Source organism: Anarhichas minor, unplaced genomic scaffold (assembly GCF_050575085.1).
Source record: "Anarhichas minor isolate MPS153535 unplaced genomic scaffold, ASM5057508v1 ptg000080l, whole genome shotgun sequence".
NCBI lineage: Eukaryota > Metazoa > Chordata > Actinopteri > Perciformes > Anarhichadidae > Anarhichas > Anarhichas minor.
The window spans coordinates 2,122,244-2,149,269 of NW_027466526.1; the positions used below are offsets into that span (position 1 = coordinate 2,122,244).

At 43.4% G+C, this 27,026-nt stretch overlaps 4 protein-coding genes across 6 annotated transcripts; 2 read left to right on the forward strand and 2 right to left on the reverse strand.

Annotated features, from left to right (window-relative positions):
• The first annotated feature begins 627 nt into the window (after positions 1–627).
• On the forward strand, positions 628–13,786 carry rspo3 (R-spondin 3). The gene is made up of 6 exons (XM_076081435.1): positions 628–1,486; positions 6,128–6,322; positions 6,879–7,022; positions 7,237–7,383; positions 7,523–7,708; positions 13,563–13,786. Exons 1-6 carry the CDS (start codon positions 1,387–1,389, stop codon positions 13,784–13,786), a joined length of 996 nt encoding a protein of 331 aa, XP_075937550.1. The 5' UTR covers positions 628–1,386.
• A 1,483-nt stretch (positions 13,787–15,269) lies between these two features.
• Positions 15,270–16,813, reverse strand: mdh2 (malate dehydrogenase 2, NAD (mitochondrial)). The gene has a single exon (XM_076081359.1). It carries the CDS (start codon positions 16,702–16,704, stop codon positions 15,691–15,693), a length of 1,014 nt encoding a protein of 337 aa, XP_075937474.1. The 5' UTR covers positions 16,705–16,813; the 3' UTR covers positions 15,270–15,690.
• A 59-nt stretch (positions 16,814–16,872) lies between these two features.
• LOC142938130 (E3 ubiquitin-protein ligase rnf146-like) lies at positions 16,873–20,810 on the forward strand. 2 transcript variants are annotated; one of them, XM_076081357.1, is made up of 3 exons: positions 16,873–17,023; positions 17,714–17,776; positions 18,034–20,810. In XM_076081357.1, exon 3 carries the CDS (start codon positions 18,046–18,048, stop codon positions 19,186–19,188), a length of 1,143 nt encoding a protein of 380 aa, XP_075937472.1. In that variant the 5' UTR covers positions 16,873–17,023; positions 17,714–17,776; positions 18,034–18,045; the 3' UTR covers positions 19,189–20,810. The 2 variants fall into 2 exon arrangements, with proteins under 2 accessions (XP_075937472.1, XP_075937473.1); XM_076081358.1 differs by having other exon boundaries at positions 16,880–16,941.
• Positions 20,811–22,072: 1,262 nt separating this feature from the next.
• Positions 22,073–25,931, reverse strand: echdc1 (enoyl CoA hydratase domain containing 1). Of its 2 annotated transcripts, XM_076081472.1 has the most exons (7): positions 25,901–25,931; positions 24,710–24,775; positions 24,079–24,257; positions 23,797–23,939; positions 23,058–23,110; positions 22,852–22,932; positions 22,073–22,751 (listed from the first exon to the last, which is right to left on the reverse strand). In XM_076081472.1, the coding sequence occupies exons 2-7, from the start codon at positions 24,769–24,771 to the stop codon at positions 22,334–22,336; spliced, it is 936 nt and encodes a 311-aa protein (XP_075937587.1). In that variant the 5' UTR covers positions 24,772–24,775; positions 25,901–25,931; the 3' UTR covers positions 22,073–22,333. The 2 variants fall into 2 exon arrangements, with proteins under 2 accessions (XP_075937587.1, XP_075937586.1); XM_076081471.1 differs by lacking the exon at positions 25,901–25,931 and having other exon boundaries at positions 24,710–25,891.
• Positions 25,932–27,026: the final 1,095 nt, after the last annotated feature.

The following is a 27,026-nucleotide window of genomic DNA, read 5'->3' on the forward strand; positions in this document are numbered from 1 at the left end:
CGACATTTGGTCACCTCTCTCTCTTTGGAGGGAAAAAGTCAAACATCAAAAGGCACAAAATGACATCAAGTTACAACACCTGCTGTCATAACGGAGCTCTTCTTTTTCCTCATTCTGCACTCATGTAATCTGGCTGCTGGGATTGTGACCAGAATCTGTTGAGCCAAATAAAAAATATTTTTAAAGTACTTTAAAAAATAACATTTCTTCTGTTAACTTTCAAAAAATACTTTTCAAACACATACCAATTTTAACTATATTGGCTATTTTTTCAGTTCAAAAAAGAAGCTGGGTAGCAGGTGAGTGCATTCTCTTCAATCATGTAATTTTTACATTCAGTTCATGTTAAAAGATGCAAATTTAAAGCATCACTGGGAACACAACGTCAGACAGGAATCACGGAGAAGCAACAGTACACAACCCTCGTTGAAATAACTTAACCTCTCTCTCTCTCTCTCTCTCTCTCTCTCTCTCTGACGCGGTGGTGCTTGCCCTCTAAATAAACTTTGGAGCTCATAGGAGAGAGAGAGAGAGAGAGAGAGAGAGAGAGAGAGAGAGAGAGAGAGAGAGAGAGAGCAGAGGGCTGAAGTCATCAGCCGGCCGGCAGAAAGGGGAGTGAATGGGTCCTGCACGCAAAGCAGAAAAGCGCTGAAACTGCGGAGATTTACTTTTGTTCAGTTGCCTGCCGCCGACAGCGAGGGAGAGGAGGTGTGTGTTTGACAGCCAACAACGAAACTTCAACTTAGATATTTCTTTGTAATACCAGTGTTGGTCCTGTGATGGCTTTTACTTTTTGCGCTTTAGCTGATGCTGAGATGAAGCAGAGACCCTCACCGCGCCTGGCACGTTAGGGTGTCCGCACACGCACCGGGACGCGCGGCGCATCTCCACTGAGAGAGACGCGGAGAAGAGGAAGGTCAATTTGGAGTCCTGCACATGGAAATGTTATCTCAAACTTTTTGATAATCATTTTAATCATAAATACTAATTCTAATTATCTTCTTGACCTACGCCAATGAGTGATTTTGCTTTCCTCCTGCGCACACCGGATGAGAATCGAGCTTTTTGGCGTGTTTTCTTTTTTTTTTCTCGAAGGGATGTTCTTTAACACAGCACGGATAGCGGATCCCTGACTCACTCTGGCTTTCTTGGCACATATGAAGATCCTATCCAGGATGTTACATGCTAAGCGGCCCAGGCATCATTGGGCCACAGTACACTACCATCACCACATATCACCACATAGCTGGGGGTCCTGCTGTGTCTAGGAATTGCCTATACCCTGCACACTCTGCCTCCGTCTGGGGGGAAGAAAACGGAATCTTGTTCCATTAGTGACTTGGTGAACATTGACATTGGCTTTACGAGTCTCATCTCTGGGCTACTATGCAATTACAACTGATTTCCTTTGTTTTGATCATCTTGCACTGCATGGATTACACTGGTTGTCAGCAGCACAGCAGCCCCAGGCACCGGCAACATAAACGTGAGTAGGTCAAAGTGCGGTTCCCAGTGTGCGCACACACTAAGCATATTCTTTTTAATTTTCTTATATATTTTTTCAGCATTTATTGGCCTGTTTTACTCACAGAGCCGTTAAGTCACAACGGTCTCCCGCCGACATTCTACATATTTTACCAACGAAAAACTGTAAATTATATATTCAGTCTATTCTAGATATTTAAATTAATGTTATTTGGAAGGTTAAAAAAATGGACTTTTTTCTCTCTGTCTCTCTCTCTCTCTATTTTATCATTTAAGATTTAAAAAAATCAACACATTTTGGCAAATTGTAAGAGTGATTGTACTGATCTTCCAGATTATTAGGAATTACCTACAATTCCTAATAATTGTACATTACCAGCCACCCTACACTTCTCCATCATGGTTTAAGCACTTCAACGCACTAAATTGCTGCTATAAAACGGGGGAGCGATTCTTCATAAAATTCCAGCGCAAACTCCAGCGCTATTAGCTCTTTGGTTGTGTAGTCCATCCATGGTATACCTTCAGTAATGTCACCATTTTTAGTCCACTTTTACGATGTTTCCTCTGAGCCTTAGTTTGATGAATGAATTGTTCTGCCTGGCTGTCACCTGAAGCTTGCAGCGGCTGCTCTTTGCGCACAGTATCTGGTTCACTTCGCTCTCTAGCGGCCAGAGCAGCAGACTTCATGCACACAGTGTGCTGCCCGGTTGTCCGGCCTGATCAATATTCAAGTGTATGTTCACAGCTTTAGATAAGTAACCGCCATGTTCAGATCACATATTCACATTTATGAAAATTGAACTCAGTATTGTAATTTGAAATCATGCCCCATCTTCTTCTTATTACTGTATCTGAGTTCGTGCACATTTGACAGTAGGCTCCATGAAACCACCAGAGATGCTCCACACTGAAAACACTTAGTGAAGGTATTTCATTTCCCATATATCTCCCCAAGGTCCAACATTATGTCTCCTCTCTTGAGCTATGGCAAGCCAATTTCCATGACACCATGAAATAAGTATTAATAAAGTATATTTTTCTACTCTTCCTACGCTCACTTTATCATTGAGGGTCTCCAGATGTGCTCTGTGACTAAGCTGTTAGAGAAGAGCATTGAAAACTGGAATAGTTGCTTGCCAGCGTGGCCGAAGACTGACTGTGATATACAACAATAGATCTCGAAGTGATGTTTTATCCCTGCCACCTGGCTGAAACGTCTCTCTATCTTTACATTTAATCATTGAGCGCAGATCTGTAGTCCGGACCAGGACGGGTTTTGCTGTCATTTCTTCCCTTGTGACCACCAAAGTGGAAATTTAAAAAAAGAGCAGGGACTTGCAGCATCCGGGGTTAACTGTGTGTTTATTATGTAGTTTCAAAGGGGTCCTGGGGTTACTTGCTCTTGGCAGCTCTGTTCAATGTAGTTTAGGTCAGACCTGAATAACTGAGTGAGGATTGTTTTACTGCTCATCAGAGAGAAACAGCCAATATAGATCTTATTTAAACTGCAGCAAACAGACATATAAATGACACCAGACAGACGTTTTTACAATAAAGGACAAGGAACAATTCCTACTGTATTAATAGGTTGATTATTCTCAGATGTTTGTGCTGTGCTAATGTAGGATATATATAGATGTTGTAGTCAGCTTTATACCCTACACAGATTCTCCCTTTTAAATGTTTATTTCCCCCTAAACAATTTTAAAGAGCCTCTTAACACAGTGTAAGAGAGGGGGGCAGGAGGGTCTATTAAGAGTTCTCAAACACTTGGTTTCTTGAATCCTGAGACTGAAAAAAAGTCTCAACAATGTGCTTTATATGAAATTACAATTTTTTAAATAAGTATATATTTGTTTTTATTCAAAAATATATGCTGAAAATGTGTTTTAAGGGCTGAAAAAGATCAAACATTGTACGATACAGCATATGCACATATACTCAGCCATGATGCAATGCTGTTGTTGGACGGCAGCACCAAAGCATTAATTAATTACTGTTCAAGCTGAAGGTTTAGTTCACGAGGAGACTCCTGCCTTTCCAGACTGACTCAGTACCCATTAATTGACATGTGCTAAGAATCCAAACTTCCTCCAAGGATGCAGATAGCTAACACTTGCAGAGATATCAGGGAGGATGGAAGGATTAGTTGGTGAAGGGTGAATGAGTTCACACTTCAGAAGGAAAGACGCGGGTAAAGACTGAGCTGGGAGTCAATGACCATTGAGTCAACTAGCCAAAATTACGATGCAGGGACTGAACCCGAGCTCCAAGCTTCCTGTCTGTGATGATGCATCCAAAAGTGAAGGCATGTGGGTGCCTGGGTATTAACAGTGGAAACCACGTATACTGGATAGTTTATCAGGTCGGTTCGGGGCAGGATGAAGATGGGATGATTTAGATCTTGAACGTAGAATTATAAAAATGTGTCACATGATGGAATCCTATAAAGTGTTAACCATCCAATACTTATGGCACATTTTTTCACGATATTTCTATTTGTTTGCACAGTTCTATTTTCTCCATGAACCATCTGTGTTTGCGTGTGTGCAGGCACGTGAATGTGTTTGTTCATATGTGACTTTGTTGGTATGTTATGCAAGTCCAACTGAGGTTTTGTTGGTGCGAGTGTGAGGGCAAGGCCAAATCCCTGTGTGTTAAGACTTCTGTGAATCAGGGCATCTTGGCAGGAACACATCTGGGCAAATGGACAGCAGTTGTAAAGATTGTCGAGATATTTCAAACAAAGTATCCATGATCTATGGTAAACTGTCAGCCAAACCCTGAACTTAGAGGGCCAGCTTAATGCAGTGGCATGAGATGCCAAGGCTGGAGAGGAAAATCAATTCCTTGGACGCTTACAGGGATTGCATTCAATTTGCCTACCATGTGTGACTACTGCAACATTTTCCAATCAGTGCCTTTGAGAATGGAGAACCAATGTGCCCTGGGTGCACAAGTATGTAAAACATAGAACTTCTGTCATGTCTATTGACTACATATTGACTCTATGTCACAGGTGTCGCTCCTATAGTATATATATATATTTAATTAAAGGCTGTAACATGCCCGTCCCTAAAGCCCAGTACAACTTTCTGGATTTAACTCTACAATAGTATTTCTAACAGAGGAGAGATTTAAACTAATTTCCTCATAACAACTGTTATACTGTTACTTAAACATCGGGACCAGAAGCTAAAAACATCCTCTCTGAACTGCCCAACATCATGGAATCTGTCAAGCCACCATCCAACCACCCAAAACCTCTTTATTACTGTTTTTGTCAACTAAGTGCAATCACAACCTGAAAAGGATGATATACAACCGTTTCCCGGAAACTGACTGCAAGAAATCACCCTGAATTGAATTCTTCTTTAATACAATTAGTTCTTTAAGACTTTAAGCCCTTAGTGTTGATCCTTTTAAGATTTATTTTAACACAGAGGCTGTAAGTTGGAAGAAATTAAACAGGTCTGTGACAAACTGTCAACATACAATTAAAATGATTAAAACTTATATTCCGAGCTTTCATCCAGGGCAGACAACGTTTGGTGAATCATCCCACAAAAAAGTGAAGAGTGGGGGATGAAAACCCCACTGTAAAATATATCAACATGAAGTAAACACTACAGTACTTATGTACATATAAACAGGGTTGTAGACAAAGTGCAATCAGCTGTCATTGGCACTGTGCTAATAAGGCAGTAGGTGATTATTCCTCCGATACTGGAAATAACCATTCATGATACAGATGACAATACTTGAACTAAACTTGACTGAAAGATTTCAATACGTAAAACAATAAACTTACATTTTTGCCAAATGTTAACAAAAAATAGATTTCTTTGTTTTTAAATTATCAAGTCATTGTTACTGATTGTTTTTATTTTGAATTTACTGAAACTGGTTATGGAACTCGATACACACACTGATACCATAATGCAACAGTGTTGCTCCACAAACATTAAAGCTATCGCATCTCATTGATGTACTTATTGTGGTATTGTAGAGTCAAGCAAACATAGCATGCACAGTGGTGCCACAGGACAGTCTGACACCTGCACTGTTTTGAAATGTATAAACCCTCATAACAGTCTGGGTTGTAGTTTGTACGTTATGTTATCAGCCTAATCCTGATTAGTGCATGGCAACCTAACAAAAAAGACCACTTTAACAACAACACAAAATGAGATTTTCCATTGTACTCTGCACAAATGACATTCATATCATATGGCAGACATCAATAGGAGGGACTTTATTTTTCAAGTAGTTGCAAGTACATGGGAGGAAATTCTCTGTTCATTGGCTGTGTTAGGTAGCAAGATAAATATTTTAAAACCTGCAGGTATATGTGTTAAATAGGCTGGTATGAATGGGATGAAAAGCTAGAGCAGTTTAATATAGTAGGGCTCAATAAGGTTCTGAATTTTACCACTTGGTGACTTATTGTCAAGGACTAAAAATGGGACTCGTTGGACTGCATTGGGTCCTTGGCTAAAAAAAAATAGTGGTGCATATTTAGCAAGCTATCCATTAAGATCAATTCAACTTTCATTGTTTAATATGCCCCAAATAGTAATTGTATATGATGTGAAATTCATACTTAACCTAACCCCCCCATCACTGCTCCTGTCAACAGAGATCTCTGGTGTGAGCTCAGGGTGCCAGCAGGGTGGCTGTCTGACCTGCTCTGACTACAATGGCTGCCTGTCCTGCAAGCCGCGCTTCTTCATGCATCTGGAGAGGATTGGGATGAAGCAGATCGGGGTGTGCATGACTTCCTGTCCTCCGGGCTTTTATGGCACGCGCTCCCCAGAGAGAAACACCTGCACGAGTAAGTAACAAACTGCATTTGTAGTAGCCAGGCTTTTGTGTAATTAGGTTCTCCCTGAATGGATGGGCAGAAGTATTCAGCATAATCCTCACTTTTCTGTGTCTAACAAGCACACATAGAAAAGTATCTCAGCCTTGTCCTGAGTTAAATGTGGCCTCTTAACAGTGTGTTTTACTTAGATGTGACAGGCACAAGAAGTCTAGTCGGCTCCAAGACATTGTCAAAATACATGTCCTCCCTTCTTTACAAACAACAGTTTCATAACCTGCTTGTGAAAGATGGCATTATTTATACTTACAGTATGAACTCATATAACTTGATACCTGTTAAGTACGTTTCCTTTTGGCGACTTTAAATGAAACCAAGTGTTGCTTTACTTAAAATCATAAATCCATCTGACTGCGGTGGCCTATATATTCCTGACTGTATTCCCAGTGAGACATGCACACACAAATGCACACACACACACACATTGACACCCTGTATATTTAACACCAGGACACACACGATAACTTGTACAGTTTAAATAAACGCTGGCGGTGGGTCTGTGTTTCAGAGTGCAGGTCGGAGTGCGACTCCTGCTTCAACAAGAACTTCTGCACACGCTGCCGAGCAGGATTCTACCTTCACCTGGGCAAGTGCCAGGAGAACTGCCCTGAGGGGCTGGTCCGCAGCGACACACAGAGGGAGTGTGTTCCCAGTGAGTGTTTAGAGTTCACATTCATCAGGGACAGGGATACAATGTGGGGTTTGCCCCTTATTCTACTCTATTTACCTCATATTTATCCTACATTCATCATGCAGAGTTTACCGAACAATTCTGACTTTGGAATGAAGCGCACATAAAAACATGTTTCGGTGTTATATTTGGCCCCTCTATTCAGAGATGCATAACTGTGCTTTTGTCTTTACAGGGTGCCCTGTGGAGTGCGAGGCGTGTGTGAACAGTGAGACATGCGCGCGGTGCCGGCCAGGCCTGTACCAGCTCACCGGGAGGTGCCACCATGTCTGTCCAGAGGACTACGAGCCCAGTGACAAACTCATGGAGTGCACACTACAAGGTCAGTCCAGTGTGTGGTTGTGTCAGAAGAAAAGACTATCGCGATGGCAGGGGAAGGGGGGGGGGGGGGGGGGGCTTGTTGTATAATGGCTAAGCACTTTCTCACCCTCACTTCTCTGTCTCACTTTTTCCCCTGTCAGTGCACTGCGAGGTGGGTGAGTGGAGCGAGTGGAGCCCCTGCTCTCGGTCCGGGAGAACCTGTGGGTTCAAGCGGGGCCAGGAGACCCGCACACGGCAGGTCCTCCAGTACCCATCACCCTTTGGCAATCCCTGCCCCGAGATCTCAGAGATGAAAGAGTGCCTGGTCAAGAGGAGGAAATGTCCAGGTAAAGACAACAGTAGTTGATAATAAATAAAACAGATTTAGTTTCAAAAGGCCACATTCTAGACATTGTCTATTGTAGCTGCTGTTGACCCATCCCACTCACTGCCAGCAGCGTATTTGTGACACATGGCACAGTTTCTATGAATTCCAGACCGTGCTGCTTCAGCTTGTACAATCAAAGCTGGTCGGTCTTCCGCTCAGGACTACGACTGTTTACTCAGAGGATTGTCATTGTGGTTAGAGTGAGGACAGTGGGGGGAACACACATGTGTGATGTTGCAATGGGTATGTTGTGTGTGTTCCCACGAGACCTCTTTGGATATTTGAACAGTAAAAACTGCTTTCCTTGCTCCTTGTAAACAGGGGAAAACGATCTAATGAAGAGAGTTAAAACTGCTCTCAGACGGACTCGTCTCTTTGTAAAAACCCAATGCTGCGGTGCATTTACGACCGCTTCGTGTTATGTATGTACTGCGTGTGTCTGGTTACTGAGCTGGTTGGCGGCTAAGGCTGGTTGTTTTTTAGCCTGGCCTCTGTAGTGTTAAATGACAGATTGTAGCCAGGCTAGGAGGCTGAGATCCAGCCCCCTGGGGCCTCACACTTACAGAACAAACAGTGTGCGTGTATATTTGTGTGTGCATGTTTCTGTGCATGCGTGTGTCTGTGTGTGTGTGTGTGTGTGTGTGTGTGTGTGTGTGTGTGTGTGAGATGCAGCAGAAAAGCAGTTGACTCTGGAGCAGAAACAGCCAGCTCAACATCAACATCCTCCCCCTGGGAGGCACGCGGCGACCAGGGGATCAGTATTGGTTTATCCTCACAGCTGCCAATACACACACACGCACGCAAAAAAACACATGCACACACCCAAGTCCAGATACAGATACACCCACTCGCTTGTGCACCCCAAACACACACACACGCACACACAGATACACACACATACCATCTTTGTCTCACTAAAATAACTAAACAGCCGTTGCTCTTGGTGGTAATTTGTGAAGAGAGTCAACTGGGTCGACGTGATTTGTAAGGCAGACTGTGAAATGTGCCCTCTGTCACCCCTGCTATCCCTCTCTCCCTCACTTTCTATCTGTATCTCTCTACTGATCCATTCCCCCTTCCTCGTCCCCTCCACACACACAGGCACACACACAGGCACACACACACACACACACACACACAAACACACTCTCTACCACACCAAAGAAAACACAGACCCCCATATAAGCTCCCTGTTGGCGCTCCCAGTCAGTCGGGTCGGGGCCGAGACTTTAGTGCGGAGTCGACGGCTCTGTTGATCTAGTTTGAGCCTGGTGGGAGGAGGGGGCTCAGAGAGAAGGGAGGTGAATGAAGAAAGAAAGAAAGAAAGCTGTCTGTAGTCTCACACCCAGTCTCACAGACTCACAGACCCAGTTTGTCGATGTTGCCCCTGCTTGTGATTACCCGGTTGCCCTCACTCCAAGAGCATCCGCAGTGAATGAAGAGCTAATTATCTGCTTCGACGCTTCCTCCCCTCGCTGTTTACGTTCTGCACACGCTAGGGGGTCAGTGGTCCGACCTCAGAGAGCCCCCTGTAATCCTCCAGCAGCCCTCAGACACTGATACATCCGCCTCCTTTTCCTTTCCTCCTCTTTTGCACTCTCTCCTTTTTGCCTCCTCCTCCCTCTCTGTCCCACCTCTCCTCCCATTATGTTCCTTGCTACATCATTTTACTCCTCCACATGAGTCTACTGAGTGTTTGCTCATTTCATCCTCTTTCGCCATTGGTCTGTTCTAACTCATTATTCAATCTTTCTTAACAGCACCTTAAAAACCCAATAATGAACATGTGTCTTCTTAGTTTAATCCATTCTCAAACAAAAAAATAACAAGTTGTTGTTTGGGACTTACACAATCAAACTATTAATTGTTGTTGGTGGGTGAATTCTCTGGCAGGTAAAAGAAACTAGCTTGTTTCCACTGCTTGAGGTCGTTAGGCTACAGTAATCTTCTCCTGGCTCCAGTTTCATATTCAATGCACAGATATGAGAGTTGTATCAATAATCCTTGACAGAAGATGTTGATCTATTGCTCCAGTTCTATAGAAACACTGCAAAATCTCAACTTGGTTGGTGTTGACCCCCCCCCCCCCCCTCCCTCCAAACAATGTTTTAAATTACAGATATCACGTCAGAAAAGTTGTAAAACTGTAGGAAACACACTGACATATTCTGGCTTATAGTCAGAGAAACTTGGCTCTGTTCCCTCGTTATCTGCAGTTAGAGATTGTGAATGTTTAGACATGCATCCTCATCCGCCGCTGTCTCTCTCAAGTTAACGCTGGCTAATTTGTCCTTCGATCGACCTGCCGTTCACCTCTCTATCTCTGTGGCCAGATAGACTGCGTGCCCTCTGCAAACATTAGCCTCCTTTAATAACTCATACACACAGACCTGGCTATTACACAAGCCAGTCAATGAGGCGGGGGGGGGGGACTGACACACACACACCCCCAGAACCCCCCCCATGACATCCTGGCGGCCATGCGGCAGGCATTCCACTTGTGGGACAGCCCATAGCCTTTAATCCCGGCCTGGCTCCCGCCAAAAGCTCCCCGGACGACAGAGCGCCTGCCACGGAGGATGTGCCACCATAAAACACACAGTGCTCCTCCAACCGCACACACACGTGCGCACACACACACACACACACACACACACCTCCCCTTACCCTCAGTGCCCCTCTCTCCCATTTCATCTGTCTGTTTCCTACTCTCATCTGTTTTTTTTTTTAGTTCAATAAATACCATGAAAAGGATTAGCTAGACGTTATAGCAAATGTTCTTCAGTTGTACTGATGACAAATACTTGTCATCTCTGTCCTGAATGCGGCACTAATTATACGTGGAACCTAAGAGAAGTTACAGACCAGTCTTTAATTGGATCCAGATTCACCATAATTTGAAATGAATGTCAATATTTGTCCAGTGTTGGTCATAAAAAATCTTTTACAGAGTATCTAGTCTTACTACAAACGACAACATCTAGTGGAGCATGTATATTAGAGTATACATGAGTGACCACAGAGATTTACGAGTGCTCTCTTATATTACACCATTATTCGTGTTGTATATTTGTACTCACTTTTATGAGCTTTTGCTACACAACAAAATAGACAGTGGTCAAGGGCTTGAAATTAAATAAGTGTTTCAGTAGCTTTAGAGTTGTGGCGGTTACGGCGAATGAAACCACATTAAAAGGAGTAGTTTGACATTTTGGGAGATGTGTTTTTTTGCAATCTTGCAAGAATTAGATTAAAACGATAGACTCGATTCTCACATACGTCTGTTCGGTACTGAGCTAGAGCCAGGAGACTAAGACTAAGAGCCTTGATTTAGCACAAAAAATAGTTTAAAAGCCCATCTAGCACTTCTAAAGCTCTATTTAACACATTGTGCCTCTGTTGCTTATTCTGAACACAAACACAAACGTAACAGCAACATTTTGTGGATTCACGGGGAGTTACTTGCTGCAGCTATTCCCAGGCAACCAGTGGAGACATTAGGAAGTCACTGCACCCGGCTGCTGGTCGCAGAGAAACGGTCACAGTCTTAACGTGATGATGCATTATTTCTCTTTTACTGCATTTTCAGTAATTCAACTTGTACCAACAGGAAGCCCTTACAGCATACATGTAATAGTCCAAACACAACCATTTCACTTGATAAAAACAGTGTTTACATAATTAGTCACTACAGTGACTTTTGAATTTATATAACACAGTATCAATGCATTTCTTCATTACTCATGCAATTACCTAACATCAAACACTGAATACAGCCTGTACAAATGCAATATCCTACTACGCCTACTTCCAGTACCCCAAGTGTAAGTGATAAGTAATGGTTTAAAACATGTGTCTGTACAAAGCAAACTGTGCCAAATATTTAGATTCCTGAGCAATTGGAAGACGCATTTGTTCCCCTAAAAACAATTTTACCAAGTGTTGTTAGAACAATCTATTAAATAAATCTATGTGTAGTACTTTTGCATTCTCACAACATATAGCACACGTCTTGGCCAAAACAGGACTAATAGGTGATCTCCTCCACTTTTTATGAAGGCAAACAAAGAAGCTTTTTCGAATGATGCTATATCACCGCAGGTACAGGTCCCAGTTCATAAAATCACTGGAGGATTTTCATGTGTTGTCCCTAAAGCCAACCTCTCACTAACTGCCAGTCCAACATTATTCATTAAAACTTGGCTCTTGGGAATGTGCTTAATGTCAAAAACCTCCTAAGGTGTCTCATTTGGGGACCATTACACACATGTCACTAAACAGTTTACAAAAAGTCCATCGGAAACAGTTCCAACTAACCAAACGCGGCTTGGTTTGATAAACACTCTCCTAATCATCTCAACACTGGCATGGATTAGGTTTCTCCTCTGGCTCGACAAAAGCACGGGGGCTACAGTATGACTAATCCACTGAACTTGTAAATAGTTGTAAATGGTGTCTGGACAGAGAAAACAATGAGAGCGAAGGGGACTTCCTGTGTTTATAGAGGACGGGGGGCAGACCCTGAATGAGTCAATGCACCAGATTACCCCATCCATCCATCCATCCCTCCCTGGACCCACCGATCCTTGCAATCTTTGATTTTGATTCTTTTTCAGTAACTTTTCACCGTCTTGCAATCAAACTATGCCGTCCATACCGTGTTTGAGCACATTGTTCACACATGCACAAGTCCATCCCCTGACCTCCTGTCCTCTTTCATTATTTCTAGAGGAAGATTAAACACAGTGGCCAGGTAGAGCTCGTTATCTTTAGCCCAGAATGTGTGGGTCAGGCATGGCCCATGGTCCAACCCGAGCCCTGGCTTGATTAATGAAAAGACAGAGAGCGAGAGGATGAGCGTAGGGGGCTAAACGGGAGAGACACAGAGAGATCTCTTTCTCTCCCTCCCTTTATCTCTCTCTCCCTCTCTCCCTGTGTCTGTGCCTACTGCCTACTTCAGCAGTTTCACAATCCCCGACTAGCCAGCCACCCAGCCAAGCAGGCCGTGCTGCTCCGTTCCACTCACACATGAACAGCAGCAGTACAAAAACAGGAAAGGGCCTCCTCTGCTTTCACTTGCAGGTCCCGTCTCCAACCTCCCTGGGGGTTGATCTTGTTATTATCATTAATAACTGTAGCCCGAGCAGAGATAAACCTTCAGCATTCCAAAACTCTTGGTTTTGTTTATGAGATGATGTTGCAAGAACAGATAAATTGGGGGCTTATTTAAAGGTTTTCTATTTTGGACAAAGGTCCGCTCGTCACAGGGAGAGGGGCCGCTGTCTGTGGGTAAAGACTGGCATCTAGTGGTGAACACCGAGCATTGCGACAACCAGTGGTTTTCATTACTCACAGGCGATGAATCGATTATTTAAGGCTATGAACCCCAGTAACTACAGTTAGCCAGACAAAAATCAACAGCAGCTTTAGTCTTTTTAGCCACAGCAAAATACTGTAAGAAGTCATCTTGGAACATGTGTGTTTGAGGCTCCTAAGCTGAAATATTGCATACATTCATTACTACATTACCATATATGCCACTTGTACACTGACTTCTTAAGTGGCAAACGCATAATAATTGTGACTACTTGACTTGTAAACCTGTATTTTGGATGTTTCTATGGCTGTGTTAATTGCATTATATGATACAACATTCTTATTGAAACATATGGATAAGCAGTATGAAAATGATGCAAAGTAAAACGTTTATTCACTGAATACTACCTTGTGACGTTGTTGGGGGAGGGAGATGACGAGCTTCACCCTCTCCCCTGCTTTACTAATCTTTGTTACGTCATTTTCTTAACTTCCAGGAGGACGGAAGAAGAATGAGCGAAGGGAACGGAGGAATCGCAACAACCGGAAAGATAAGGAGAACCAAGAGGGGCGACGGGAGCGGAAGAGAGAAAGGGAGCAAGAGAGGGAGAGAGACACAGGTGAACGCGAAGACTTGGATAACAGGAACAAAACTGAGCACAGACATCGCAGAGGCCATGACACAGACCCAGTCTCCCCCGAAGACAGTCTTGTACAGTAGTGCTCTGGACAGAAAGTCCAGCACCTCCCCAACCTCCGCCTGTTATCCTCCTCATTCCTCCTTCTCCACAAACTCCCCATCCTCACCCACTGTTCACCCCCCCTCGACCCCTCTCTGCAGGGGTGTTGCTGCTACCTGTATGATTTGAATATAATGTTTATGCACAAGCGGGATAGGGCACATTCAGCCACAAGGCTTGGGCCACTATGGACTTTAAAAAAAAAGTATGTTTTTTTTCTACCCTGTAGCTCCTACTCCTTCACTTCCACCACTGAGAGAGTGGCTCTGTTGAAAAGTGCAGGAGACACTGCTGACGGTACTGAAGAACAAAGTGAGAAATGTCTGACTGTGTGGAGGACTGGCGTACAGACGGACAGAGCGACAAAGACGTTATACTATGTGCTTGTTGATATGGTTATTTAATGGGGCCCTGGTACAACATTGCGCATCTTGATTTTTTGAATGTAGATTTTGCAACATTATGTAGAACAATTGTTTATTATTGTTGTTCCTGTTCTTTAGATCTTTTTACCTTATTTTATTTGGTGCAGAATTTGTAAAGAAAAAAAATGTAAAAGTGAATTTGTTATTGTCATCTTGTGACATCTTCATAATCACGGCAAGTGACAGATGTAGGAGAACCTGCTGAGAATCAAAGCAGTACGGTCACAAACTGAAAACCATTAACATGTGTTCTGTCTCGGACAAAAGCTAGTTTTATCCAGATAAGTGAGGAATCTAATCTACCATTGGTTTTTCTTTTTGTGTAAATGGAATCTGTGCTTTCAGTAAAGCTCCTCGACTAGGAACCAAAAGCACCTGTATGTCAAATAAAACTATAATGGGTTTGTACCGGAGTCTGTTTTCTCATCCAACTGCCATCTTGTGCGATCCACTTGAACTTGCCTAAAACCTTCAGAGTAAATGCAAAGTGAAACTCACGACAGTGTGCAGCTATCGATTGTTGATGGAGAAGTTGCCACGGGCTGTTTCGTCTATGGCAGCAAGGAAGCCTGCCACTTTTTCCATAACAATTATAATACACCAATAATGAGTTGTTCCACAGCACATAATGTGAATCATAAAGCATGCAGACTAAAGAAATGAGTAGTGCTGCCTGCCGTCATTATGAAAGTCAAAATGAAGTGATTATTGTTTTGTTTTTGCAGGGACAATAGCCCCGTTTCCTTTTTCACCAAAAAAGCAACTACAACAATTACCTAACCTGTAGCTCAAACTTCCCTCAACTATAATTCCAAGTGTAAAATGACTTTGAATCGCTTCCCTATTAGGTTTTTATTTTAACAACCCATATCTATACTATTTGAGTGCCAATGAACCAGATTTGACATAAGAAATGAAGGCGATCCCTTTTATCTGGATTAGTTTCATGAAAAATTAACAGCCCTAAAAATGTGGTCAGTGTTTCAGCTGTACAGTCAAACTATTTGTGTAAGAAAAAACAAGAAATAAAGAATCCGGGTTTTTTTAAGCTAAACTGTTTATTGGTGGAGTATTTTGCTTATCAGTTTCTCAACATCTATTTGCATCAACAGGCATGACAGTATTTCCTCCTCAGTCATTAAGCAGATAAATCCCTGTTAATACAGGCTTTACATGAAAATATATGAAATTTTGTTTAAATTTGACATTTGCAAAATATATATATAAGTCACAGTACAGTAATCATAGTGCAAGATAAAGCCATGTTTGAAAAGGTAAGGAGATGATATACAGGACCTTGGTTAAAACCAGGATTTCTGAATAAAGATGACCAAACAAAAACAAAAGGGGAAACACTGTGACAGATCTTGAGATTTACCCAGATGCCGTTTAAGTTAAGACAGAAAAAAAAATATCATTCACAACAGCTCTTTGTTTTCAACTAACTTAATGCCCCCTGTTCACTTCATATTAGCCACAAAATCCTCGCCCTTCTTGATGGAAGACTTCAGCTCAGTCATGGCATCGGCAACCAGCTTCTCCTCGAAGGCAGTCAGCTTGCCCAGCCCGAGGTTCTTCTCAATGCCGTTCTTCCCCAGGAGAAGAGGTGTGGAGAAGTACTTGCACTCTGTCTCCTCAGATCTGACATACCCACATTCCACCACACCCTCCTTTCCGTTCATGGCGTCCAGGATAGAGAAGGTGAATCGGGCACCAGCATAGGCCATGGAGAGGGTAGCAGATCCAGCGCCGGCCTTGGCCTTGACCACCTCTGTGCCGGCCTCCTGGATCCTGCTGGTCAGAGCAGCCAACTGGTCAGCAGGGAACTCCACTTTTGGTGTGCACTGGGAAATGAGGGGAATGATGGTAATCCCAGCATGACCTCCAATGACCGGTACATTGACACGAGCTGGGTCAAGGCCTTTAAGCTCTGCCACGAAGGCGTTTGCTCTGACAATGTCCAGGGTCGTGACACCAAACACCTTGTTGGGGTTGTACACCCCATGCTTCTTCATGACCTCTGATGTAATAGGTATGGTGGAGTTGACAGGATTGGCGATGACGCAGATCATAGCCTCGGGACAGTTGCGGGCGCAGGCATCGGCCAAGGTGGCTACAATGGTGGCGTTGGTTTTGAAGAGATCATCGCGGGTCATGCCGGGTTTTCTGGGCACACCGGCGGGGATGACCACAACCTCGCAGCCCTGCAGAGCAGCGTCTAACTGATCGAGACCCATGTAGCCGGTCACATGGGCCCTTGTTTCGATGTGGCTGAGGTCTGCAGCCACCCCGGGGGTGTGGGCAATATCATACAGGGAGAGTTGACTCACCAAAGGGCTATTCTTGAGGAGCAGAGAAAGCGGCTGGCCTATGCCGCCTGACGCTCCAAGCACCGCAACCTTGGCGTTGTTCTGTGACGAGGTGGATAGGCTTCGAGCCAGGCTCACGGTCGGTCTCACGGTACGGGCAAACATTTTTGTTTGTTGCTTCTTTTCTTGCTTTAGTGGAAAGTAAAAACGCTTGCTGAGCCCCTCTCGTCTGTGACACCAACGTCCTCTAGCCACGAGCCAACAGGAAATCAAGCTAACTGTCATGCGCAGAATATAAGGGTCGCGTGATTTTACGTCAGACTGCGTCAGCGCGTACTCTTACGTCGTCGTCTTTATCTTAGCTCCTTTTTCGGAGGAAAACAAAGCCTGCTAACATTGGAGGTCGGTGAACTAGCATTAGAAACCAGCGCCGTTACACGAATACTTGTAACTGCGCACAAGACTAACACAGCTACATTTAACGGTACGGTACCCACGCAGTCGTTGCATTGTCTCTGTCGTGAGAAAATACTTGCAGTTTGTGTCGCCCTGTTAAAATAAGCTAGCGCCGTCATATGAACTCCGTCTATTTGCTGGAGTCAGAGTGCTACCATAGCCTAGCCAGCGTTAGCCACAACAGGTCGTATTGTTATGATCCCGCTGTTGTGTTGTGTTTATACTGAAGGTTAACAACAAACTGCTCGGCTTTTCGTAGCTGTTTTGTATCTAACATTAGCTAAACTAGTTTGCTAATAGACTGTCACCAATTACCTGTTGGTGTCAATACTAGATCGTTAGCAGTGGGTTTTTACTCGAGTATCGTTAGCTGTGTCCATAAGCCAGCTGGGTATGCACAAACGTATAACAGTTAGCTAGCTAGTTAGCTGACACAGTTCACTTGTAGTGGTCAGACAGTTGACAGAGCAGCCCTTTTGTTCCACAGACTTAAGTAACATTTCAGTCATAGCTAGCGTTAAGTTAATTAACGCTTATTAGTAGCTAATGGTAATCCGTTTTAGCATCTGGTTAAAAGTCCAGCTTGTTTGTCACATAAGCTTCCGTTGTCGGATAACGTTTACATAAGAAATGGCTTGATACTGTTTATCATAATTGTACTTACTTTCAGTCTGAAAACAAATGACTACATTTTCACCACCTGCTCCTTTCCCTTTAGGCAGTTGCAAGCTTGAAGGTCCATCAGCTCTCCTCATGATAAATCAGTGTTAAGGCACTTCTGGTAAGTATCAAATGTCAGCCTTGTTTGAGGTTAAAGATGACATATAGATTATAGTATCGTTTGATATTTAGAATTCTTAGTTTGTTCATCCTTGGACTGTTTACTATTTAGTGACCGTGACCTACAGTTGAGTGTTAAATGTGATCATGACACCAGCAGTAAAATAGTGCTATCATTGCAGATTATTTATCTAACTATACTTTATAATCCTAACATGCTCACTATAAAACATATTTACAATTGTCCCCTTTCCTCAGTACTTCCTAAGGATGGCTAGTTGTGGAGAGGTAGACCACTCTGTCAGCTCGCTTCCATCCAGTAAGAAAGGCAACAACAGTGGCGGTGGAAGTGGGAACAGTGCAGAATCCTCATGCTCTGGCTCCAGTAACTCATCCCCAGCCCTGCCTGTACCGGAGTGTGCCATCTGTCTGCAGAGCTGCTCCCACCCAGTCCAACTGCCATGCCATCACGTCTTCTGTTTCCTGTGTGTGAAAGGAGCATCCTGGCAGAGCAAACGCTGTGCTCTCTGTAGACAGGAAGTACCGGACGACTTCCTGGAAAGGCCTACACTTCTCTCTCCGGAGGAGCTGAAGGCATCGGCGGGAGGTCGGGGTGGGGCAGCAAGTGATCACGCCTGGTATTATGAGGGCCGTAATGGTTGGTGGCAGTACGATGAGCGAACCAGCCGCGAGCTGGAGGACGCTTTTTCCAAGGGCAAGAAAACCGCTGAAATGCTGATTGCTGGGTTTTTGTATGTAGCTGACTTGGAGAACATGGTGCAGTACAGGCGCAATGAGCACGGTCGTAGGCGCAAGATGAAGAGGGATGTTTTGGATATCCCCAAGAAGGGAGTGGCGGGTCTGCGCCTCGACACTGATGGTGTTACTGCGGCCATTGGGGCAGCCGGTCGAGAAAACTCTGCTGATGGGGCGGATATGACAGTGGCAGGTGTACAGCAGCAGGTTACAGGTATCCCCCCTACTGTTATAGCCCCTCCAGCCACTGCCAGACCTCCCACCTCCCTTGGTGGTCAGCCTGGCAACAGCAGCCCCACTCTCGAGGATACTCTCTCCCAACTGCAAATCAGCACTAGGCCCACACCTTCTCATGAGCGGTCTGAGGGTGGGGAAGGCGAGGAAGAAGATGAGGAAGAGGAGGCCTCACCCTCCAGGTCCTCTGACCCTCACACCTCTGTGGATGAGTCTGGCTCTGGAGACTGGAGCGATGATGAAGAAGACGAGGGGGGAGATGGAGAGCGTGTAGAGCCCTCTGAGGACAGGCCGCGGGGGCAAAGACTGAATCCAGAGGACAGATCCCCTCCTGGTGCCGAGTCTGCCTCGCCTCCTTCTTCATCCAGTAGCAGTGGAAGGTCCAGAATGCCCGATGGCCAGTGCACAGTGACTGAAGTGTGAAGTCATCAACGATGCCATCGACACCAAATTGCTATGTTCCATTTCATTAATTTATTCCTCACTGTATGCTGTCGTTTACTCTGTCACGGATCAGATGTGGGTAAGAAATTAAACATAACGTACTCGCATGTTGTTTCTTAGGTAAACAACAATATTTTAGCAATCAAATTTGGTGTCTCTATTTTGCTCACAATAATCTGGATGTATCTGTATGGTTTGTTTTCAGCCTCATCCACTATATAGAGCAGTAGAAGTATTGTTGCGTGTGCAAGTACTGACGGGAGGCACGGCTCGTTAATGAGTCGGGTGGATACAACATGTTGTTGTGAGCCGGGACATCTCATAATTGTCTATCCAGCACATCATGTGAGGTAGCATACTTATTGTGGTGTTCAGCTGCCATCAGTCTGCTCACTTTTTGCCATTTGGTTGCAGGCATATCACGTTTATTTGAAAAATTTCACAGAAGTGGAAGTTAAAAGTTTAAAAATGACTTTCCACTCTGCGTCTGCCTATCCAAGGTAGTCTGGTGTTGAAATTGATTCTCCTCCTACCCAGAGGGGTTTGTGGGAGTCCAGTCAGGTCTGTGACAGTCGAGGGAGAAAGCATAAATGGGGATGTTACTCCCGACAATGGATCTCTTTATCATGATCACGAACAGCTGCATTCTAATCATCTACACTTTAACTCTCTCAGCTAACATTGCACACAGAAATGGGCTCGTTAGAGCTCAAGTCATCCAACTACTCTTGCAAAGAATTTAATCCTTGATAATAGCTAGTTCCCAACCGCCACTCTACCCAACTGATTTCTCTTACTTCAGATTGAACTAATTATGAAGGCTTTCCTTCAGAATTCTGACATTTATCCGCTGACTTTGGCAATTGTGTTGTTTCAGAGCAGATTGTGGTTTGAAGAAAATCTTTCGGTCGTTTATCCAGATAAAGAAAGGAAACATAAAAGTACTTTGCTATTCAATTAATGTGCTACAACATTGTAACTCAAGAGCCCACAGGATTATCTGGCTACCTGCTGATGGTTTGTCTTTGATTTGATTGCAATTAACCTAAGGCTACTAAAATCTGTATTAATTACAAATCCTGTTTTAAATGAATGTGAATTATAAAAGTACATCTTGAATTGATTTTAGCCTTTCCCAGCTTTAAATAATTGGCATTTTAATGTGAAGTGTCAGTGTTTTCATTTTGAGAGCTGTTGAGGCCTCTGTAGCCTCATGAGTATTCTTATTGTCCCTGACTCAAGTATTCTCAATTGGTGTGTTTCTAAAGTTTTGTGATTTGTGCATGTTTGAAGAGAGAGTTACTTAATCACTACTGGTCAGCAGGATGATGATAATTGATATTTTTGTGTTGAGTTTATGTTTTTAATTTGTTTTTTTGTGTCTTATGGTTGTAAATCTGTATGATGTCTGAGGCAGTCAGAGAACAGTAACATGACGCTATTGGCCACACTGCAGAGATTTCAAGTTGTCCTTTTTATATTTCAGTCTTAGACTTTTCATTCTGAAGAATAAAGTTTGTGTAACAGTTTTTGCTTGGCAACTTTTTTGTTACATGGTTTGTAATTTAAGAATAAATTGTCATTTCATCATCCTAAAATTATGTTTGTGCTCTTGTCCGATTATTGGTATATTCTTTGTCATTTACCGTGTGATAGGGTACATGTCAGTTTTTTATATTTAGTATTAAGTGTTGCATAAGTAGAACTATCAATGGGCCCATTGTAAGTCAGATTTCACCCCTTTTTCTCCACAGTACCACCAGGATATTTTTATAGGGGAAAATAAATCATCCTTCCCACTGCATACAGGGCTGAAATATTCAACAGCTATTCTTTTAACAAAGCATCCAAAATAAGACTTTGATTAAGCACACATACTAAAACTGCTCAGTGCCGAATTAGGCAAAGTCATTGTGGTTTCCTCAAGTTGCTTTAAGCACATGATCAAAACGGGTGTAACAAGATACAGTTGGTAATCCAATCCATAGTGCCCACATTATGCAATACAGCCTCTCTTTATCTCATTGGACACCATATAAAGTGTTTATGTGCTGTACATGATAACGACGCCAACTCTTGATTTTCCCTCCCTCACCTTGAAGGTATTTGGTATTCTGACCACGGCAGCTATCAGCACTCCAGCTGGGTGTCTGCCCAGGAAACATGACCTCTGCAGGGGGAACAGGAGATAAAGGCCGGGCATCCTCCAGGGATCCGTCCTGTTCTTGACATTTCAGTCTGTGCAGTTTTGTGCTTTTGCAGTGTCTCACTTGCGGAATGGGCTAGTTTTAAGTGCGACATGAAAAATGTGCCAAACCTTACAAATAAATATTTGAACTGTCTAATGTATCCCTGTGCCTCAGCATCTTTCCACATGCATCGACAAGAGCCATTGTGCACGAGTACTGAAAATCAGCCAAATAATCCCTCTTACCTACAGCTACAGTAAGAACCTCCCATTAGAGCGGAGGGAGAGTGGGGATGATCAAGGCCACAAAGAAACGCCAACACTAACATACAAAACTGCAGTAAAGAGGAAAGAAGTGCAGCAGGATTACACTCACACGTGATGCCTCATGCTTGTTATTCCTCATCAGTATCTAACGGTCTGCTTCAGTTAGGCTCAGCCTGGCCATGATCTAATTATTACCATAATCACATTTTCTGCAGACCAGGAGTTAATTTGCTTGACTAATGAGGACAGAAGGGATTTAGATTGAGAACAGAGTTATTTGGGTCCTTGCTTTCATCCATACTGAAAATATAAAACATTAATACCCATTGAATCATATCAGCATATTCACAGTTATGTTGGTATGATGTCACTTGAAGAGAAAAAAAAATATCTCAAACGACGGATCTCTTATTATTGTATCAGAGGCAATGCCCCAGCTGATTTATTGAAATGATAAAGTTCGTAGTCCTTACCAACAAAGAAGAAACCTTTCATCACGCAACTCCTTATATTCCCAGAGTCCACATTACATGAGCAGCATTGTTACTGTCTTCAGCACATCAAAGGACTAAGTTTGTTGATGTAAATTAAGAGTCAGTCTGTAGCAGTTCTCAACACAATTTTGACCTGAACGGGGCTTCTTAGCTGATCTGAGAAGCTCTTAGGAGCTCATCTGTGTTTGGACTTGTTAGCCAGAGCCTGCAGGTTAGCCTGACCGCCCCACACCGTCCCAAAAACATCCTTCTCAGTCCTCAGAGCCTCATACAGAGGGAGCTCTCTCCCTGACAACACTACCTTCTTCACAGCCTGGATCACTGGGGCAGCTCCTTCCGTATAGTGGCTGAGCCAGTTCTCAGCCTGCTGTAGGACAACCCCTGCACCTTCCTCTGCCCGGGGGACCTCCAGCACTCCATCCACCAGACCAATCTGCAGGCCAAGTTCGGGATCCACTTTTAGAGAACCACCAAGCAGCTTCAGGGCGTTCTGGCTTCCGACAATGCGGCTAAGTCGAGCGGCGCCGCCCCAGCCTGGGACCAGGCCCATGTGTTTATGGACAAACTGGATCACACTGCCAGATGCCATTAACCTGTGAGACGCAGATGACAGACGTAAGTCAGATCATTAGAAAACCTTTGGATGAAAGGTGAAGGTGTGAAAGAGATCCTCGGGTGTATTCTTTTATTTACCTGAAATCACAGGCAGTGGTGAGTTCTGCACCTCCTCCCAGCGCCTTCCCCTCCACCAGAGCGACAGAGATCAGAGGCAGCCTGCACTGAGGAGACTATTCTGTCAGCATACCGTAGTGCACATCATGTAACAGCTACACGCTAACTCCTTTAAGCTCAAACTGGTTGCTGCTGATTTAGTTGAGAGGAAAATGAGAGCCCAATACCTGAGTAGTCTTGTGAGAGCATTCTGCATGAACATACACATCTTCATCCCATCCTACAAGGCAAAAGCAGAGAGAGAGAGAGATGCAGGCAGACAGACTGACTGCATCAGTATGCAGATAGCAACAGCAAAAAGATACTTTAATTAAAGCAGTGATTCTCACAGTGGGCCTCTGCCAGGGGGTCAGCCAAATAATTAGCTATAAATTCATAAATTGTGCTGTGTCATTAAAAAACGCATATCTACAGATGATGACAATAAAACAAGAATATTGTGTCCCACCCACATTAGCCACGGTAGCTTTGCACCGTTCCTGCTGCTGCTTAGCTTGCGGCAGTCCACATCGTGAAGTGACACTAAGCCCAAACTGGCCACATTGAGGAAATATGATGACAGTTAAATAGAGTTTAGTTTTTTTGGGAACAGCGAAGGTGGACCAAAATATGTCATGAACGAAGCCATGAAGCCAGCCAGGCCAAAGCAGCATCTGACTACAAAGCACCCGGAACATGAGGGCAAAACAAAGTGGCATTAACCTGATTTAAATTGAGATGGCGCTCTTTTAATCAGTATGAAAAAGGTTTGAATTATTTAGATTGAGAAGCATTAGAATACAAATAGTTCCAATGGCATCTAAGAGTACAAACGGTAGTAAGCATACCCTTAGGTCTTTGGAGAATGTTCTCCCCCCCAACATGTTTGAGAACCCTCTGCTTTAAAGAATAGCTCTGCTTTGCTACCTGTGGGTTAGATATCGCCCTGACAGCAGTGAGGTCCGATCCAGAGCAGAAAGTTCCAGCAGCGCCCTGAACAATGACGCCTTTACCCTCCATCCATCTCTCCAGCTGGCTCACCCTCTCCTCCAGTTCCACCATCATACTGCCTGGGGAGGAAGGAAAAATACAACTGGGCTGTAATGTGTTTATGTTTGTGATTGTGCACAAATTAGTTTCATACTGAGAATACTATTTCTGCACTAATCAATGGGGAAATATACAGTGTTAAATGTACCGTCGCCTTACCGGAGACGGCATTCATGCGGGAGGGGTAGTTGATGGTCAGCACAGCGATGCCAGACTCCTGTTTGAGCAGGTCAACGGAGCCTCCAGGAAAGGCCTGCAGCTTCCCTGTGATCTCCTCCTGGTTGAAGCCATCGGCGCTGGAGTACACACAACCACCGCTCTGTCTCTGCAGCAGCAGCCTTCGAGGAACAACATGTATAAAGTTCATCAATATACAGATCCAGCTCTTACAGATGGTAATAGACACACAGGAGCAGTTTGTGGATGATTCATTTAACTGCTACAACAACATACTTATGGTACATTACCAGGAGGTTTAGACAGCATAAATGTCCTCTGTCTTTACATGATCAGATGGCATGGTACACAGTCACACAAAGAAATTAACCATCTGATTATGACTCATTTTAGTCATGAGTCAGAATGAGAGAAAGTATTACTTTCATATACTGGCATTTTGCATATCCAAGCACCTTAGAAATGCATTTTGGTTGTTAGACTTGTCCCTGTTTGTGATTTGTGAACAAATAATGTGGGTTCAACTCAGTAGACTTGATGTTCTTGTATTCATGACTTTGTTTACTGCCACAGTCCGGCATGGTGGTAAACAACGCTGGTTCGTCTCCCTTACCTGGCCCAGACTGCACAGCTGCTGCTCCTCAGGAGCTGCCGCCTCATTGCACAGAGTACCATCCTGCTGCAGCATGGAGACGGAGAAATGTGGGAGACAATACTCACTTTCAACTCCACTGCTTCACACATTTTACTCTATTAAAAAAAGGTGGCGGGCATATATGAGGAGGATCAACGTTTGAGGACAGGGATCATTGCCAAGATACTCTGCTGACTGGCCAAAAACAAATCAGAATCAAATAAATCCCAACAAGCTTTGACAGAATTGGGACAGTTATAGATTTTTTTCTTTTCACCGCAGACCTTTTGACTCGTAATAATGGGAGAAGTGTTACTAATAACATTAATGACGGTTCCATTGTCCGTAAGCCACGACAGCGTGACAGTGAGTCAGCATGCACAACACCAAGACCCTGGCACTGACGCAGTTAAATAGAATTCAAACACTTTTATTAGCACCTGTGTGCTGCTGTGATGCATCTGTTCGCTCACAATATCTACAGGATAAACAACCGGTGTTTTATAAAGACGCGCTTACTGTGAACAATATGCTCATTGCAGCATTTCATGCTATGAATGGGAATTATGATTCATCCACTACACACAGGTGTTTTCACTTAACGTTAATTGTGTCGCCTACTTAGGCCTCTTAACCATAGACTGTATCTTAACACACAGTTTGGTGACATCACGCAATTACCAGTATAGCTCCACCCAACTTCAACCTGACTCACTGAACCACAGTGATGAACCACAGTTATTGAGGGGCCAGTGAGACCATGACCTCTGACATCTAGAAAGTTAAGTATGTACGTAAATATTTAAGGTAGCTAGCTTTCCTTAAATATGACAAACTACTGTACTGTACTGCTATAACGTTACATTCATCTTAAATGGAAAACATCCATCATTCATGTCTTAATACGTTGCTGGTGAAACTACGGCTATAAGGAAGCAATCTTACAAAATCCATTCATAAGTAGCCTTTCATCTAAGTTTTCAACAATTTTACAATTTCTTGTTTTGCAGTAACGTTACACCGTTGAATGTTGTTTGGAAAAAAAATGGATGTCATGCGATGTTTAAGTGTCCATTTGATCCGTAGAAAAATAATGCATTTCATAAAATGTTTTCAATTTGACGCTACAACAATTTCAAACCATTTAGCAACAAAAATGCAAGCACCAACCTTGCTAAATGACGGTCGTGTGGTGTTACTCTGAAATTCGTCCGTCTGGAAATTGGAGCTCTTCGGAAGTAGACAATGGCAACGCACACATGTAGTTCCACAACGTTCCCACGGGGGGGCGGAGTAATACCGTCACGCAGCAAATGTGATTTGGGATTAATTTGTATTCTGCCAATTCTTGCATAAAGGCAGATATATCAATTAAAATGATGTAATTGTGATATTGTGTCACATACATTTGACACAACACTCTTCAAGCTATAATTTATTGTCAGCATGCAATCTTATTTATCATGGGCCAATGCACTGCACAGAGAGATCTGCTCTTTGTCTGTCACAAGTCTGTAAACACAGAATACTGAGGAACTGGCTCTACAGACATGTCCTTATTCAGTAGTATTGACAGAGGGCTTTAAATAACACCTACGAGTTATAATAAAGCATTGGCAGAGGCAGCTGACAGTAATATTAACATAGCCTATTGTCAACTGAAGTTTTCCTTCTGTGTCTGTGTGAAGGTAAAACAGCAAAATAGCAGGTTTTGTTTGCTTGACACCAGTGAGCTGATTGAATCTTAAAGGTGATACATTTTCAAGTCTAACACTGTGTTGACATCCAGTCAAAGAAAATATATATGTGTGCTATCAAATATTGGGTTTGGAATTATATCAAAATGAGATTAGGATTTGTTTGTTATAGCTTTCCACTTTTGCCATTAAAAAGCATCCTTCGAAGATGCAACTCATCTTTGACAAATGGTCTTGTTCAACTCTTCCTAGAAACATATATATCATATGAGAGATTACCACCTTTCCCGAAGGCAGTAAAAAGTGTGAATTGCTCTGGGATCACATTTCGCCTACTGTGCAAACAGAGATACATAAACTACCACAGACTTGTGTTATTGAAATAATTTGTCTGAGTATAACCAAAGCCTCCGTGTGAATACTGAGGTTTGTAAAGATCTGTACAAGTATAGGTGGAAAGTGAGATACGAGATAAGTGTAATGCTCAGTGAGTGAGAGTAAGAAATGAGAGCATTCAGACAGTGAGACCAACTTAAACTCACATGAACAAGAGGATGATTTATAGACCAAGAGATGTGCAGGAAAAGGAAGGGAAATGT